Raw genomic sequence first — 18,537 nt, forward strand, 5'->3', positions numbered from 1 at the left:
GTTTTTGTTTTAAAGAGCGATGCAGATTTCATGCTGGGTTGGATTATAGTACAAAAGAAAGAGAAGAAATGCTGTTATTAGTGATGCTCTGATATTTAGACCTACACTCCTCTGTCAGTGAATTGTGCCAACTCTATTTTTACCTCTCTCATTGATGTGTTTCTCGTGATTGATAATACTCTTCAATGTGTGCCTGCAAGTGTGAATGATGGAAATCCAGATGAGGAGTAAAGTATGGTAGGAGAAGAGGGGGAAAGAAAGATGCTCAAGGGAGGGAGGGAGGGCCAATTATCTTATTGTTTAACCCACTGATGGTAAAGGCCCATCAATCTGCAAACACTTGCTCAAATGACTCATGTTCAGCCTCTATAAAAGTTTAATTGGCTTATATAATTAACACTGAAGGCAAAGACATATGTGGGATGTGACTAAGATGGAAAAACGACCTGTCTGTTTAAAATGTGTTTTCCCAGGCGCATAGTGAACAGAAGTATTGTTATCATTGGATGATGTTCCAAGCAAAGATACAAAATGATTTAATGTCTTCATTTTCCTCAGTTCTGTGTCTTTGAGCAAGTGCGTTTCACTTTAGTTCATTTCTTTATCCAACACCTTTTCGAGCTAAAGTCATCTCGGGGCACTTTACAGAGAAGCTGAACACGATCAGTTTAACCTGATTGGCTTTTAAATACCGAGTCGCCACCTGCACCTTTTTGGGTGCAGCGGGCAGCTCACCGTGCAGAGGCAGCACCACCTGACCTGCGGAGGGGAGGGTGGCGGTTGGAGCCGTGGATCCACTTGGATCTTTGCCACCTCCCTTGTTACCTGTCCTGCTTCCACCTCTCGGCCATGACAGTACAACCGAGGTGCGGTGCAGTTTAAAATAAACGCAGTTGGCAGAAATAACGCTTTAGTGTGCCCATGGCACCGCTCTTTTCCACAGTCAGAGACGGAGGGAGATTATGAGGATTTATATTGACGTTGAGGGGGATTAGAGCTCCAGAGAAAAAGCGAGGGATGTGGGATGAAATGGTCTATGCCCTGGCACTGATATCTGCGCAGTAATTCGAAGGAGACTTTAAAACATCCTGCGGGAACAGGTGAGGAAGTTTTAGCAGGCGGTTAGGATGATACTGCAGTAACTATTACACCCTGTCCGAGGTTTGCGCGCTCCTTGCAGCTGCGCAGTTTTTGCGCGGAAACAGGCGCACAGGCCAGTACTGTTACTGAGCTGTAAGGTGATCATGTAGAATACGATGGCCTTCATCCCGATTGCGTAATCACGATCTCAATAAGAGTTCTCCTCAAACAGACTGCTAGCTTAAGCTAACTTCTTTGATATTTTCACTCCGGAGGTGTTTTTTAATAATAAAAAAAATGCCACTGATGAATGGTATCTGGATGTTGACTCCCTCCTCAATCCAACTTTCCGCTGTCACTGCTTCTTCCACAGCCATGAGTCAGTTTCGGGTGTTAGCGGGTGTTTTGAGGGGTGGGGGCACTGGACGGAGCCAGTTGCAGCGGGGGTGTGGAGGGGCCTTGGCCAGGCTCCGGGTTGTTCCCAGGAGAGGCTGCACCTCCAGGACTGAGCCCCTTCTCCCAGCAGCTGCCAGTAGCTCCAGCTATGTGGAAGAGATGTACTTTGCCTGGCTGGAGGACCATAAAAACGTCCACGAGGTAACTGAATGGGTAGCATTTCTTCCCAGTAAAACGCAGAAAGAGGTTCTGCTGTTGAGTACACCCAGAATTTGAGTTGAAGTAATTAGCTCCCAGTGTTGATTTTTAAAACACAGTTTAGCGTTTCTAGCAAGAGGGAACTTCATAAATTATATTATGCTTTTCATATCATGTTATTAATAGTTTAGCTGCCTGGGGCTTGGACAAAGATGCTGTAACCACAGTGTCCTGGATTCCTCTCCAGCAGTTCCTTATCTTGTCTAACAGGCAGCAGGGATTCGTGTTTATGAATCTTGTTTTTGCCTCTGCCTGGTGTTTTCTCTCTGTGTGTGTTCTAGTCATGGGATGGATTCTTCCGTAACATCCAGGCGTCCAGTCCATCTGGTGAGGCAGGTGAGAGACGGCCCTCCGCTCTTCTCCAGGGCCGAGTGCTGTCCCACTCTCCAGACCTGGCACAGAAAGTGGTGCAGGACCACCTGGCTGTGCACTCTCTCATTAGAGCCTACCAGGTACCTCACGCTCACCCAACCCAGCTGTGAGGAGCACACACGTTCACACCAGCTTTTGGTTTCAAGTGGATTTATGATGTTTACCAACTAAAACTATGCATTTAAATATTAAAGCTATGTCTGTGTACAGAATTAAAATGTCATCTCTCTCTAACCACAAGTGACTGTTTGTATTTGCGTGTAAAACACATCCAATAACATTCACTTGCCAAAACAGATGCAACTGGCACTGAAAGCTATTTACGTGGTGTGTATTAAAAGGAATATTAATTTTGTTTGTCACTGCAAGAGGTTATGCAAATTGCAAGATTAACTCTAGCCTACTTAGTCTGACCGCTTTTTGAAAACGGAAATATCAAAGAGACTACTTAAACAAAACAGGTGGTAACATTTCCCCTTGCCCTGAAATTAATTCGAGGAACTATCTGAGGGATTTATTAATTTCTGTCCTTTGGCAAATGCATCTCTTTTATTCCCAGCTTGCTGCAGTCCTGGTACAAGTGTATGTATGTGTGTACACACACTGTTGACATAAAAGCACACCAAAGGAGTTCTTTTTCTCAGAAAGGTTGACCTGTTCCTACAACTCATAGCTTATCCTCCAGCTGTTCATACTCAGCTTCCTGTTGGATGCCAAACTCCTTCCTGTTTGTTGTTTCTGTGTCTTCTTTTCTCTTCCTCCTCCATAAGTCTGTCTGGTTTCGTGTACAGATTCGTGGTCACCACGCTGCCCAGTTGGACCCGCTGGGAATCCTTGATGCTGACCTGGACTCCTTTGTTCCCTCTGACCTCATCACAACTATTGATAAGTTAGGTGAGACGCTTCTTTCAAGTCATCCCTCATGAGTCATACATCACAGCTACCAAACCATAACACGTATTAAAAGAGATAGATTTTTATCATGTTAGTGATATCTTCAACTTAAGTCACTTTTAAGACCAAGTGTATTTATTCAGAAAAGTCATAATAATGCACATTCTCAGTATTACAATATTATTTTGAGGTGGAGACTTTGTACACAATAGCCGTGGAACTTCTTATTTATACCTCTGTTACAACTGATGCCATCCTGATGGTGATAATTTATTAATGTCTTGCACATTAATTCAGTCACATTTGTGCATTCCTTTAAGGGTTTTTACTGCAGATACATGCAACTATACGCATATTACACACACATCCTCAGATTGCATAACTCCTCAGACCCAGTGGAAGTGATATTTCAGTGTAAAGCATCCCATCAAGTTCTCCACCGAGTACATATACGGGTAAGTCTAATGCTGTCATTAATCTCAGGCCCAGCTCTTGTCATTCTCCATTTCATTTAGTGGGCTGAGGGTTGGAGGATGCGGGATGGCCACAGAAGGCGATCGAAGTCTACAGTAATAGCGAGTGCAGAGGAGAGAGGGAGACATTGTTTCTGTTGGTTTCTGTTATCAGTGATCAGTGTGTGTCAGGACATAGCATTGCATTATGTATTGTCACCAGGGCTATAGCTCCCTAATGAAAGCTAATGACAGCCCCCGTGGTTCCTTATTTGGTCAGCTGATAGTACAAGAGGTCTATTCTTGGCCCCATTTGTCTTCTCCCTGTTCCTAATATGATTTGCACCTGTCTCCTCTTATGTTGCCTGCGATCTTGAGCTTGACCAGCTCTCTCAGGTGGGCTTGTGTTCGAACACAAACCTACCTGTAGATGAATTTACTTTGGACCATGTTTTCTCTTTTTTTTTTTTTTTTTTACCCAAGCTTTATTTTGTCATCACTCAGTGTCATCGAACCAATCAACTCAAATTAGGCTTTTGAATATTTGAAGTTAATTCATTTCAGCCCATGTTCTTAATTTGGGGGGAGTTAAGAGCCTCTAATGATGGTTTTCATAATCAATTAATCTTTTAGTTACTTTGTTTTGATAGATAAGTTAATCATTTTGTCTACAGAGTGGGAAAAATTGCCATTGAAATTCCCCAGATCCCAAGGGGATATATTCAGATTGCTGCTTTTGCTGGTCCGACAGTCCAAACCTCAGATGTGCGTCAATCAGCCACAATTACAACGACTGACAGGCAAAGTTACTAACATTGATCATCTCGTTTCAAGTCAATATTTTGCCGGAAGACATAGAATCTTGGCAGACCCACCCATTATCCTCAGCATCCTCCACTTTTTATGATTAGAGCACTCTGATGGAAACACCCTTGTTTGCTCCCATGTTTGCACGAATATTTTGTTTTAATGTTGTGTATTCATTTAACAGTGACATAAGGGAGGTGGAATTTCTAAATCCTCAAAAATGAGTTTGTCATTTATGGTTGAGAAATTGCCTAAAGAATTAAGCATTTATCAAACTTTTTGATTTACTGCCTGAGAAACAAACAGTTCTACTCTCATTTCTATAAAGAATTATTCAAGTTTTAGTAATTATATAATGAATAAACATTTCGTTGTTGCTGGTAACAAACACAAGTATGATATCTGCTGGGTTTACTGAACTAATTAGCTGAAAACTGATCCAGATATCCTGATTTAGTTTTCTGTTCATTACTTTAACCTGACTGAAGGGACACTATTGGGTTGTAGATGTCACTGGCATAAAAACTTGCTGAAGGTGTTCATTACTTCGAATCTTAAGTTTTTCTTTAGACCAATGAAACTGCATTGGAATAGTCTTCCCTGTCGGGTCACAAATTTCTTTTACTGCAGTGACAAAAACACACAAAAGTTTCATTGCAAAAATACAAATGATGACTTTGTTTTTTATTGTTATTTGGTGAACCAGTGTTCAGACTCTTTAATCAAATCATTGTTTCACACAATGTCATTGCAGGCTTCTATGGTCTTGATGAGTCTGACTTGGATAGGACTTTCCAGTTGCCCCCCACCACCTTCATCTGTGGACAAGAAACTACGCTCCCCCTTAGGGAAATCATACGCAGGCTGGAGGTATTATTATTTGTGTCTACACATGTGTCTCGTGATGAGGAAAAGCCATTAGATTCCACAAAAACTTTAAAAGTCGTTATTTGATTGTCTATTTTTCAGACGTCTTACTGTGGTCACATTGGGGTTGAGTTTATGTTCATCAACAATGTCAACCAGTGTCAGTGGATTCGTCAGAGGTTTGAGACCCCTGGAATCATGCAGTTCACAAATACTGAGAAGAGGACTCTGCTCGCCCGCCTCATCCGATCCACACGGTCAGCATGACTGAACTTTTACTGACTTGTGTTTTGGTGACGGCAAAACACCTCACTTTTAAATCTAGGTCCCGTCAGGGATTAGCCTATTATAAACAAAACCCTTGCAGACCTATATTTGGAAATTAACACGCCCTCTTTATTGGATCATTTTCAGTTTTGACAAATGATCTGAGAAGTCACAGGAGCCTACTGGAAGTAATTTGTTTACTGCTCTGTACTTTTCCTTCTTACTGTATTCCTGTCTGTTCTAGGCTGTTAAATCATACCCATTTACTCTCAGACATTGGTAAGGGAATATTTGCTAATTGCATGAGCACAAGTTCTCCATTCACTTCAAAGAACATTTGTTTTAATTATTGAGCTATGCATTGGAAGAAAAACAATCTGTGAACCCTACATGTAAGACTTTATTATTTCCAGGTTTGAGGATTTTTTGGCTAGAAAATGGTCTTCAGAGAAGCGTTTTGGTCTGGAGGGCTGTGAGGTTCTCATCCCCGCTCTTAAAACCATCATTGACAAATCCAGTGCTGCAGGCATCGACAGTGTGATCATGGGGATGCCCCATCGGTAATGTGCTTTAGATTCCTTCTCACCTCTCTGTTCAGTCTTTTTGTACATATAATTGATATAGATTTTGAAAACTCTTCTTCCAGTGGTAGACTTAATGTCTTGGCCAATGTGATTCGCAAAGATCTCGACCAGATTTTCTGTCAGTTTGACCCCAACTTAGAGGCCACAGATGAGGTGAGAGAGCTTTTGTGGCTTTGTGGAGAACTTAATTCATGTGATGCTTCAATAACTCCCAATATTTATATATGTAGGGTTCAGGCGATGTCAAATACCACCTTGGGATGTACCATGAGAGGATCAACCGTGAGACTGACAAGAATATCACTCTGTCACTCATGGCAAACCCCTCCCACCTGGAGGCCGTGGATCCAGTGGTTCAGGGAAAGACCAAAGCTGAGCAGTTCTACAGAGGGGACACTGAGGGAAAGAAGGTATCCTTTATTGGACTAGTTCTCATGCCTAACTTGTCACATGCTGTCAAAGGTTAGGAGCCAACTGTCTTGTAGAATGTAGAAAGTGTCGTCCAAAGCGTCATTTTTACGATGTGCAGGCTTTCCTGAGCTGGTGAGATAACAGCTGTGAGGCATGTCACCATGGTAATGTGGAAAATGTGTTGAAAACTGACACGAGTATGCGACCATTGGAAATGAAAATGTGTTTTTGAAAACTTCATCCAATTGAGTGTATGATGCCATTTCAAGGTGATGTCCATCTTGATGCATGGAGACGCTGCTTTTGCTGGACAAGGGGTTGTGTATGAGACCTTCCACCTGAGTGAGCTTCCCTCTTACACCACACATGGTACAATCCATGTGGTGGTCAATAACCAGGTAATTGTCATGGAGTGAAGTGTCATGGACTGTTATTGGGTTCACAGTTATGCTTGTTTAAGTCTTAATATCAAGAAAACTGTAAGAAAAATATCAACATTTTGTTCTGCACATGAAGAGATATGAGCCTAATTCATTTTTATGCGAGTCAAGACTAAAAATTTTATTTACTCTGGCTTTTAAATGTTGCCCCACAGATTGGCTTCACTACAGATCCTCGAGTGGCCCGTTCCTCCCCTTATCCCACCGATGTGGCTCGGGTCGTCAACGCGCCCATCTTCCACGTGAATGCCGACAACCCCGAGGCTGTGATGTACGTGTGCCGGGTGGCTGCAGAGTGGAGGAGCACCTTCAACAAGGACGTTGTCATTGACTTGGTCAGTCACTCACTGCTAAGTATTCACTTTATTTAGACCTACGTACTTGCATATCTTCTCTTTCTGAGATGTGTATTTTTACAGGTTTGTTACAGACGTTTTGGCCATAACGAAATGGATGAGCCCATGTTCACCCAGCCGCTGATGTACAAACAGATCCGTCGACAAAAGCATGTACTGAAAAAATACTCTGACAAGCTCATTGCAGAGGGAGTGGTGACACTACAGGAATTTGAGGTTTGTGATCTAACACTGTTTTCTCTTGTTAAATGTACTATATATCCCATGCTGCTACTGTATGCTGTTTTATCTGTTATATCACCATCTGCCGGGTTACGTGCATTAAATCACACTTGGATATTACCCCTGCCTTGGAGTAAATACGTTGTGCCAGCACTGCTGTGTTTGAGTTTCAATTTGCTGCCTCACCTCAATCACCAAGCCACACAATCTCTCACACAGAGTATATATTGTGCAATGAAGTTGAATTATAGCCCAGATTTTGGCCGCCATTTAATGGAATTGCTTAGGTTCTTCATCCAAAATAGAAACTTTGACCGTAACATCCATTCTGAACACTTTTTCATCTCACATGTTTGAGAAATGCTGCAGGACAACACTGGTGTGCTACTCCCTGGCTTTTGATGGACGTTGTTTTTTGTTGTGCGGCCTGCTGTTTGGACTCTCGGAAAAGCCCTATTTGTATTCTAGCAAATGCAGAACAATTGCTGCTAGAGACTTTTTTTCTACCTCTAATATCTCTCTCTCTCTCATGTTTTCAGTCCATTTCACTGCTGAAGCATTTAATAAAGTGTGCAAATAACTTATTTTCTTTACATGCTGGCCTTTTTTTTTTTTTTGACTCCATCACTGAATCTGTTTGCAGGAAGAAGTTGCCAAATATGGCAAGATATGTGAGGAGGCATACGCCAGCTCCAAGGATGAAAAGATCCTGCACGCTCGACACTGGCTTGACTCCCCTTGGCCAGGTTAATCCTTCTGTTACTGTAAAAAAACAAAACAAAAAAAAAACACATTATACTTTCAGTAAACACTACAAAAATTGCGAAACACAGTCCAGTAGTTTCTGTTCCGTTTCTGCTTTTATTTGTCAGCTCTTTTCGTTCTTCTCTCTGTAGATTTCTTCACAGCTGAGGGAGAACCAAAGAGCATGAGCTGCGTGCCCACAGGACTGGAAGAGGAGGTTCTGCAGCACATTGGCCAAACTGCTAGCTCAGTGCCACTGGAGGATTTCAAGATCCACCCCGGTGAGTGTAGATGCTCTGTGCCAGAGAGTAAACCAGTGATACGGGCTGGCAGTATCTAAGGCTGCCGCAAAGGTTTTTGTATTACAGGTTAATTACAGTATAGTGTCAGCCCAGTGTGCTTTACAAAACCTTCCCCCTGTGTGTGTGTTTTCCAGGTGTGTCTCGTATTCTGCGTGGTCGAGCTGATCTGGTAAAGAATCGCCAGATGGACTGGGCTCTGGGAGAATACATGGCCTTTGGCTCGCTTCTCAAAGAAGGCATTCACGTGAGACTCAGCGGGCAAGATGTCGAAAGGGGAACCTTTAGGTGAGTCCGTGTGAGCGTCAACGATGATCTGAATCTGTTCTGCTGCGTCTTCTGCATGAATGCATGATTTATTTATATTTTTTTCCTTTAACCCAACATGTCAACAAAACTGATATTTTATTTTATTTATGTTTATTTGCATTTTATTTTAACAACAAAACAGACATAAAAATTATTCAACACACACTTTGAACCTCCCCACCACTCCTGTCTTTAAATACAAATGGTGCTTACAAGTGCCATACACTTCATCTACATCATTCTTCCAAGAACTCCAGTATATCAACGACAGAAGGGTACAAAGACTCCAAAACAACATTAAAAGGTGGAGAAAAAAAGAACAACATGAAACAATCAATAGACCGAGATTCAGACGCATTCCCATTGACTTTTCAGTTTTTACCATTGTAGTTTCCTGATCCTATGATCCTATGATAAATACCTGAATAAATGTTAAACATTCCTGGACTAAAAAACTACATAAAAAAACTAAAATAGATTAAAAAATATATCGAAAGAAACTCCCAAAATAAGTGCCTTCCCTGTAATTTACAGGGTGTCAAAAGTTATAAATATGGTAACATTTTTGTAATACAGTTATAGAATAATGCCAACAGTTCGGTTAGGTTCAGGATACTGTAAGTTTGTAAGTGTCATGACGAAGACGTTGTCTTGGTGACACCTACTATAGCGCTGCTTGGAAAATGATTCCTCTGTGGCACGATGATGTTGCAAACCGTGTAAGTGCAATCTTTTTTGGTTAAAATCCAGATTGAATGTGGTTGCTGAAGGTTGTTGGAAGCTAAAGAGCTTGTGGCACCCACCCATCCTTTGTCCCTGTTCCAACTTCTTTTTAATTTGTGTATTTCTAACTCTCAGTATGAGGTAATAGATCTGAATCTGGTGTATAATCCCCCAGCCATCCCACTCTAACACCTGAGCTACAGGTGCCTGTTTTTTTCAGGTTATACTTTACAATGGAATATATTATACTTAAGAATACTTAATGATGAATATCCATCATACTATTGCTATTGAAAGATGCCACCCAGATCTGAGCCAAAATTGAAGGATAGCAGGCAGTCCCTTAAGATATTGAATTAAGTAACTGGGGGTGTGTTGAGAATGGCATAGTGAGTCTGACAGATAGAAGACGTCAGTGCAGTCTCCAGGGAGCTGCAAAGCCCACATGGTGTTGTCATGGTATGGGGGGAACAAGTGACACATGAATAAAACCAGCCTCCTTTTTACTGTGTCTGTCTCATCTGTCCCCTATCATTTCTCCAGCAGCCCATCTTTACTGACAACAACACCCCCCCTCCAGCTCACAGCGACAACATACATCATACTAACTAACCAGAGGCTACAGGGCTTTTCCTCTCGCCTTACATTTACCAGTGACTTCTACCTCTCCCTTTCAGCTTTTCCCTTCTGCAGAGTGATTCACCTCACCTGAAAAATGACAGGACCTCAGTATCACCTGTTGTTTAGTCAGATGCTCTTTGTTTACTTTCATTCTCCTAACATTTCAGTCACACTTTACCCCTGTTACTTCCCCTCATAGTGTTTTCCTTCTTCTTCCAACCTATGCTTCTTTCATCCCCCATCACTCTGCTTTCCTTCATAGTTCCTAAGAGCTGAGCATATTGGCATGTCACAGTTGAGCGGGCCTGCTTGCGTTTCTGTGATGTACGTTACGGCATAGACTCATGGATTCAGTCGTCTAACCCATTTTTGAATGGGGTGCGTGTGCTGCATCTTGCACCCCTTTCCTTGACTAATGGGGCCCCTAGGCAGAGTATGATTGTATGTGCATGTGTGTACATGGAAAAATAAAGGAGGGATAGGCAGGCATGCAATTTTGGGGACTAATTCATAAGATAAACCTATTTTTTTATTTATTTTTTATATCCTCTTTGGATTTGTTTAAGGGGATTGTGAAAATAAAACTGAAACTATAATTGAATTGTGTGTGTTAACCCAAAAAATGCTTTTGATATTGATCTTTCATTGAATATTTTCTTAGAGAGAAACTAAGTATCCTGCATACTTTTATCAAGGATCGAACAGTATGTGTCATTACTCTGTGATCATAGATGATATTATTCAAAGGGGTCATATCCTGATAAGTGTCTTCTTGGATATAATTGTCATTTTCAATTTTATAATTTGGGTTATTTCCTGCAATTCTTCTGCCTGACCGTTACATAACCCACAGCAGGGAATGTGTGTTCGAATACATGCATGTGTGTAGATGTGATGTTAAAGGAGTTTAAGCGATTGTCTGATCAGGTTGGTTTTGAAGCCTGAATCCCTCCTTGGGAGCGAGCGGACTGGCAGAGCTTGTTACTACTTGGCTCTTTGCTCCCATCAACTCTTGTTGAGCCCTATACTGACTGAAGACCAGAAGAGAGGAGAGTACTCTTAGTGTAGTGCTTTTATGCTCCATCACGAGCTGCAGTGTGTGCAGCAGCCCTTTTGGATAGCCTCCGAAAACCTTTTGTTTTCACTACCACCATTGAAACAGCTCAGAGTCTTGACAATCTTTTGTGGCTGTATCATTCTTTAGTTATATAGACCACTCTTTTGTGTGTCAATCAATTGTCTGACATGGATCAATTATTAAATTCTTTTGTCAAACAAAAATGACAATAACTGCTTCAAGCTTTTCAAAAATGGCAGTTTTCTGTTTTACTCTACTTTAATTACATTACAAACAGCAAGTTTCAAAGTTGCCAAAGTTAATGTTTTGATGTATTTATTGTTTTTCTATTTACTTCTTGTGACATCTGAGAACTGTCACCTAAGTTGGGTTCAAATATGAACTTTTGCAAATGTTTCACAGGGAAGAACTGATTCAGCCTCTTAATCGGCTTTTTTAGTTATAGTAGTCACCACACCCCCCACTGTTGCTTATGTTTTCCCAGTATCTCAGTCTGTATGGCAGAAGAAATTCCCCAGAGCACGATGCTGCCATCACCATGTTTGACTGCAGGGGTGATATTGTAACAAGGTTCTGCAATTCAGTCCCTTTGTTTAAAGTGATTAGAGGATTTTTTTTCTTTTCAGTGTGTGAAAGACATTCAGGTGTCTAATGGCAAATTCCCAGAAGGCTGTCATGGTCTCTTTAATGATGAGTAGCTTCTGTGTGTTCGCTCTATCATAAAGGCTTGATTGGTAGAGTGTGGCATACATCATTGCCCTTTTTTTTTTTTTCTTTTTTTTTTTTTTTAAAAGAACTCTGGTTGGTAATATTTACCACTGAGACTCTTTTCTCTCAATTACTCAAGTTGAGACTTTGTATACACAGGTGTTTCCTAATCATGTCAATGGATCTCCTTAGACAGGTGAACTTCAGTCAAGTCTGAGGGAGCACTGATGGCATTGGGATGCAGCTGAGTTTAGTTTTGAGCAACATAACAAAGGGTCTGCACATTTCTAAGTGGGATATTTCTATCTTTATTTGGGAGCATTTGAAGGAGACCAATGATCGGAGAGAATTAATATGTGTTAAGATGAGTGTGAAACATAAAATATGGAAAACTTGAAAGGCTCTGGAAACCTAGAGCTGGCACTGTAGATCAAACTCCATCCATTAATTTCAGATTTGTGTCTGAATAATACATTTCAGTACATCAATTTATTCTTTAAGCTTCATAGACCCTTTAAGATCCTTGCACGAATAAATGCCTCGGGACAACAGTGAGCATTGTTCTGGAGATGTCAGTTATGCGCAAAGACGCATAATTTGTTCCCATTTCTTAAAATGGATTTACGAAAATTGATTTTTTTCCCCCAACAAGGTGTTTCCCATCGAATCCTTCGAGAAGCGTGGAGAAGACTGCTTAAAATACTTGCATGAAAGCTTAATGGTTCAGTTTGAATATAGCAGATGATGGGTTCCTGTGACATGGTAACCTTATAACTCCTTCGTAACTGGACTCTTTTGTGTACGGCGTCGCAGAGCTGGTGGCACGGCTGCAATATTGTTTCTATTTTTCTGTCACAGTCTTCACGGTTGCTCCTTTTCTCGTGTTTTGCAGTCACCGTCACCATGTTCTTCATGATCAAGAGGTGGACAAGCACACACGTGTTCCTATGAACCACCTGTGGACAAACCAGGCTCTTTACACTGTGTGCAACAGCTGCTTGTCAGAGTACGGAGTTTTAGGTAAGACTGATGCTCCTTTGGCTGCACACTGTCACATTCTACAGTCATTTTATTGCTCTGTATAATAATGATGATGGCTGTACTCTCAGGTTTTGAGCTCGGCTTCGCCATGGCCAGTCCAAATGCTCTGATCCTGTGGGAGGCCCAATTTGGAGACTTTAACAACACAGCCCAGGGTATCATTGACCAGTTCATTAGCTGTGGCCAGGCCAAGTGGGTTCGCAACAATGGCATTGTCCTACTGCTGCCTCATGGAATGGAGGGAATGGTGAGTACTTAAAATCAGCCAGACTTGTCAAAAACTATAGCTGTCAGTTGTATTTCAAGATTAACGTGAACACACAGATTACATGATTTAGTGCCATCTTTCATTTTGTCATAATTTTATTGTTCTGTCCTCAGGGTCCAGAGCATTCATCAGCTCGGCCTGAACGCTTCCTACAAATGAGCAAAGACGATCCAGATCACATTCCTGTATGTTCATGTAATGACTCAAATGATTACCAAGATTTTCTTCTGATGACTTGAAAAATCTGAGGCCTTCACAGAGCCTTCACTCCACAGTGGAGTGCAGTAGCGTCCTGGTGTTTTGTCTATGCTGATGTCATGATCGCTTAAGTGACGGCTTAAATGATGATTGCCTATTTATCAAGAGCTGAAAACCCTCCTCATTACAGTAAGTGTAAGTGTTCAGCAGCCCCAAGTCCGTGTCCCCAAGGGTCAGCTATTATGTGGGAACATTCAAGGAGGCTGCAACCACAATGGGCTGCATCAGCAGAAGCTCACCAGATCTGTTCTCATGGATCGAACTATCAGTGTGTGCATGTTAGGGGATTAAATGTGTGCGTGTGCAAGAGAGTGTTATAACCGTTGATGCAGACAGCACAAGTATAGCTTCAATCTCTATATGCAAAGTCAATAACATTTCTGAATCTTTTTTTTGTTTTTGTTATCATTGTTTTGGATGAAGGAGTTCAGTGGAGATTTTGAAGTACAGCAGCTGTATGACTGTAACTGGATTGTGGTCAACTGCTCCACGCCTGCTAACTACTGTCATGTGCTCAGACGACAGATTCTGCTGCCATTCAGAAAACCGGTAAACTGTGACATCGTAGTCTCTTCAGTATATTCTGTCTCTGCCTTGCTTAGCTCCAGTTTACTGCTGCCATGTAACGGTCGATTTTGCATTCAAATGTTGGCATCGATTGCTTTCAAATGATACGTCAAAGCTTAACCGAGGGTTTACTTTAATAAGCCACAGATTTAGTGACATTTTCAAAGCACTAAAACCTCTCATTTTTGCTGCATTTAAAAGATGTGTTCTCCCCTTTATCATAATCTTTAAAATGTTGGAAATGTGTCAAAACTCACTTTGGGTCTCACTGGCTGTGTTTTGTCATGATAGAGAGTATTAGTGAATTAAAATCAAATACTGTATCACAGTCATGGTTAAAAAAAATAAGAGTATCACTTTCCAGACACACACACACACAGATCAACAAAATGTGGTGCGTTTATTCTTCAGTACCCCTTAAGTATTACTTGTTTGGATATAAAGTTTTGAAGTGTGAAGCATTTTGGGTTTTCTCTGTATTTGCACGGCTCTATTTCAGTCTCACAGTTTTTTTTGCCAGTCTTAACTGATCCCTTGTTGCACATAAATGCAATGCTTTGCCAAGCATGAGAAAATTACTCCCGAGGAAATTAGTGATGGAGCCGAGAGGGAATAATATTGTTTTTTTTTCCTTAAAAACCTCCGGAATTCTCTATTTGGTCGACTGAGCACAAACAGTTTTATTTATTTGACTGTTAAAGAAATGTTTTGTTGTCCCAGTGCTGATGGGGCTTGCTATATGTTGCCAACAAATTAGCGTGAAAAGAGATTTAAAAAAAAAAAAAAAAGAAAAAAGTTTCATCTCTGGAGTTTTTTCAGCACACACAATGAGGATGCGGATGACAGGATCAATCTGTTGTTTGTCACTGACTGAAAGTTGTTTTCCTGTCAAACAGCTAATTATTTTCACTCCAAAATCTCTGCTGAGGCACCCGGATGCAAGGTCAAGTTTTGATGACCTGGCTAAAGGTGGCGCTTTACTTGTTCTCTCATTACCTGTGACATGACCACGTGTTTTTTACGAGTATTTGCTTTTACAAACATACTGTATTCAATGTCTGTAGGCACTAAATTCAGGAGGTTGATTCCTGATAATGGCCCTGCCAGTCAAAGCCCCGGCCATGTGAAGAGGGTCATCTTCTGCACTGGAAAAGTTTTCTATGAACTGGCTAAAGAGAGGAAACGGCAAAACTTGGAGCGTGACGTTGCCATCATCAGACTGGAGCAGGTTTTAAAGCTATCTTTTCTGTCTCAACATGTCATTCATTGTTTCTTTGTAAATTCTAGTGATATGGTTCCTCCCTCCTCATCAGATATCTCCATTCCCGTTTGACCTGGTCAAAGAGGAGTTACAGAAATACACCAACGCTGAGCTGCTCTGGTGTCAGGAGGAGCACAAGAACATGGGTTACTATGATTATGTGCGACCACGTTTCCTCACAGTGGTGGCCAACAGGAAGCCCATTTGGTAGGTGTTTCTGTTCTATTTATAGAGCCAGATAAAGGATTTGAGCTCCCGTGACTGGAGATGAACCCTCAGTGTTTGTTTCAGGTATGTGGGACGAGACCCTGCAGCTGCGCCTGCGACGGGAAACAAGTCCACCCACTTAAGTGAGCTGAAGAGGTTTATGGACAATGCTTTCAACCTGAGCGCCTTTCAAGGGAAGGATGTGTAATCTGAAGAGATCTCGATCACTTATATGGTCACTTGAGCCACCTAGTTTAGAATGATAGGGTAGTACATCAACAACAATCCCACTTCAAAATTAAGATTTGTGACAATCACTGACATGCAAGTGTACTTTAGATGTCTCCAATGCATTTATACTAAATAGCCATAAAGTATTGATTTGTATTTGGATAGGACTTTGCACAAGCTACAAGACGCACACTAAACTCAAACGATAAATCTGAATCCTGACTCACAGGTATGGAAACTGTGCTGAAATTGGATCACATCAGTAGGTTTAGTGCCGTTTTTTTTTTTTGCTTTGGCTACCTTTGCTGTTGGTGAAGAAGTGTATTTATTGTCACACCTCACTTCACCGGCAGACATCAGCCAGCTGGCACAGAGACTTCCAGCCACGTTTTCTTCTTGGGACATAAGGCTCAGCTTCCTCTGTGGAAGCTCAGGTACACAAACACGCACACAGCACAGCACAGCCTTGGATGCTTTGAGAAGTATACTGATGCTTGGTTGTCACATTCAAATCCCCAGGTATTAACAGAATTGATATTGGTTACCACTGTGCTTAGAGAAGCCCCTAGGATTATGCTTCCTGTTGAACTATACTGTAGCTTACCTTATAGCTGGGAGATTTAACCAGAAGTACACAAACATCATTTTACATGTTAGAGACTTAGTAAAATGTTTATTTATGGCAGCTTAATAATGGAATAAATATTGTCACATATCTGTATGGGTACTGAAACATCTGGAGAACTTGGTAGATTTGCACAAACTTAAAATAATGAAAGAAAGCAATAAAATATAGTTGAATTTAGTAGCTCGATTTGGTTTAAATGCTTTCTTTCAATAAATTAAAAGTCGTTTTTTTTAATAGAATAAATGCATACAGTAAGTTCAATATTCATAGACTGACGTGATCATTATAGGGAAATATTTGCTGTTCACCTTTCCTAATTTGTTCAAAGAAAAACAACCTTGTAAAACATTGAGCTTGGGCAATGTAACTGTTTCCAAGTTCAGAGTGTAAACCTTATTTTCCCTTGATAGATAAAGCAACGAAAACTTCCTACATGGCACAAAAGGAGTTTCTGAGGGCCTGAAAAAAATTCCACCAGTCCACATTCAGATAAAATGTGTACAAATGGAAGAAATTTAAGGCCATTGTTAACCTCTTCGGGAGTGGCTTTTGGAAGGGTCTGTTTAATTCCTGACAATCAATGCCATAAACATTTTGTGGAAGGGCATGAAGAGAGCTGTCCAAGTGAGGAAACCCACTAAGACCCCAGAGCTGAAACTATATGGAGGAATTGGCAAAAATTTCTCCAAGCTGATGTGCAGGACTGCGCAACAGTTACTGAATACAATTGGTCATAGTTATTTCTGATCAGATGCTCATCTTGTATTTTCACCCCACATGGATATGTTAAGATGTTGGGTCATTTTCCTTAACTAATAAATTACCAAATGGAATAACAGCCTAGTTGTTTTTTTAACCATTTCACAGATTGTATAAAAATCTGACTGTGTTTATGCAAAAATCAGAATTTTTTTCTTTTTACAGAAAGCTCAACAACACTTTTGAGTAGTAGAGAGTATATGAAGCCAATTTGAGGGGGTTTCTTGGTTAGTAATCTTCTGTCAATTGGAACCAAGGCAGAACACCTATTTAAATAAATATTGATTCAACATTGACTACCTACAGTCTCAGTCTTTCGTATTGTATTTAACAGAATAAGGAGGAAAAGTCTGTCATGGGTGTTTTTTTAATTTTTTTTTATTCAGTTCATTTTAAAGTCCTGTTATCTTCAGTAAGCGTTCTCCACGGCAGCCACCGCTTCTTTGCAAGCAGGATCCAGTTGTCCATCTCCGCCTACATGTTGTGGGAAAACGTCTGTGTCTCAATTGAAATGACATCACGAGCACGTAACGCGTATTCGGGGCTTTTCGACAAAACTTAACCAACTAAACCAACCAAACTCACCGAACTTCAGCTTCTTTATATGACAGCTGAAAACGACTTCCCCGCTGACCACGAGCTCCACCACGTTCCAGTCCTGCGTCTCCTCCAGGACGCATTGGTGCCCGCGTGCTCTCAGAGAGGCTGCAGATAGATAGACGGATGTTTGACCTGTAACAATTAGGGCTGGGAGACGACATGCAGGTACCCTAACAGCACTGTGACGGGACAAACCTTGGAGACCCTGCAGACGGAAGGTCCTATGTTTTACCACGCCACTGGATTCAGAAGGCCCGTAGCAAAGTGTCACTCGCGCATTAGCAGGCATTGTTGTGGTAACCTTGGTAACTGTCAAACAAGAGGTATCTGTCGTTGACAGTATTATCAGACAACGACACTAGTTCAATATCTATATATATATATTTATATATATATATGTTTGTTTGTTTCGCCATTGGACGCAAGATGTAAGGCAGATAAAGGGTAAAATAGAAAATTAAACTTGATTACATTTAAGGTCAGAAAGCACGTAAAGAAATAATAAGGCAAAAGCACTTAATGGGAAAATAGGCAAGGAGGACTGACCAAATGTAGCTCAAGGGGAAGTAAATCCCCATACACAACAACCTGCAGCACCCTAAGCAATTAGTTTTAATAGGATTAAATTGACGAGCTATGTAAGCATTCCAAGAACAAGAAATATATATGAAAAGAAAGCAGCAAGTATTTTACAAGAGACGCTATTAAGCAGCTTGCCTGTACATAATCAACTCTTGCCCTCAGTAACCTATCATGAGAACTATAAACTCCCAACAGCACGACAAATCCCAAAACAACCACTAAGCACAAGTATGAAAAATTATTCTTG

General features: G+C 41.1%; 2 protein-coding genes across 2 annotated transcripts; one reads left to right on the forward strand and one right to left on the reverse strand.

Moving 5' to 3' along the window:
• Window positions 1-824: 824 nt before the first annotated feature.
• ogdhl (oxoglutarate dehydrogenase L) lies at window positions 825-17,318 on the forward strand. Its single transcript, XM_075478333.1, has 23 exons — window positions 825-1,100; window positions 1,454-1,677; window positions 2,016-2,186; window positions 2,898-3,000; window positions 5,014-5,129; window positions 5,229-5,383; window positions 5,807-5,953; window positions 6,040-6,130; window positions 6,208-6,387; window positions 6,658-6,786; window positions 6,984-7,163; window positions 7,248-7,400; window positions 8,050-8,152; window positions 8,303-8,431; window positions 8,587-8,737; window positions 12,781-12,908; window positions 12,998-13,176; window positions 13,311-13,382; window positions 13,879-14,004; window positions 14,919-14,991; window positions 15,087-15,250; window positions 15,336-15,490; window positions 15,575-17,318. Exons 2-23 carry the CDS (start codon window positions 1,456-1,458, stop codon window positions 15,696-15,698), a joined length of 3,051 nt encoding a protein of 1,016 aa, XP_075334448.1. The 5' UTR covers window positions 825-1,100; window positions 1,454-1,455; the 3' UTR covers window positions 15,699-17,318.
• Window positions 17,319-17,517: 199 nt separating this feature from the next.
• Window positions 17,518-17,997, reverse strand: c2h10orf53 (chromosome 2 C10orf53 homolog). The gene is made up of 3 exons (XM_075484369.1): window positions 17,904-17,997; window positions 17,694-17,813; window positions 17,518-17,582 (listed from the first exon to the last, which is right to left on the reverse strand). Exons 1-3 carry the CDS (start codon window positions 17,995-17,997, stop codon window positions 17,518-17,520), a joined length of 279 nt encoding a protein of 92 aa, XP_075340484.1.
• Window positions 17,998-18,537: the final 540 nt, after the last annotated feature.

This window comes from Odontesthes bonariensis, chromosome 2 (genome assembly GCF_027942865.1).
Source record: "Odontesthes bonariensis isolate fOdoBon6 chromosome 2, fOdoBon6.hap1, whole genome shotgun sequence".
NCBI lineage: Eukaryota > Metazoa > Chordata > Actinopteri > Atheriniformes > Atherinopsidae > Odontesthes > Odontesthes bonariensis.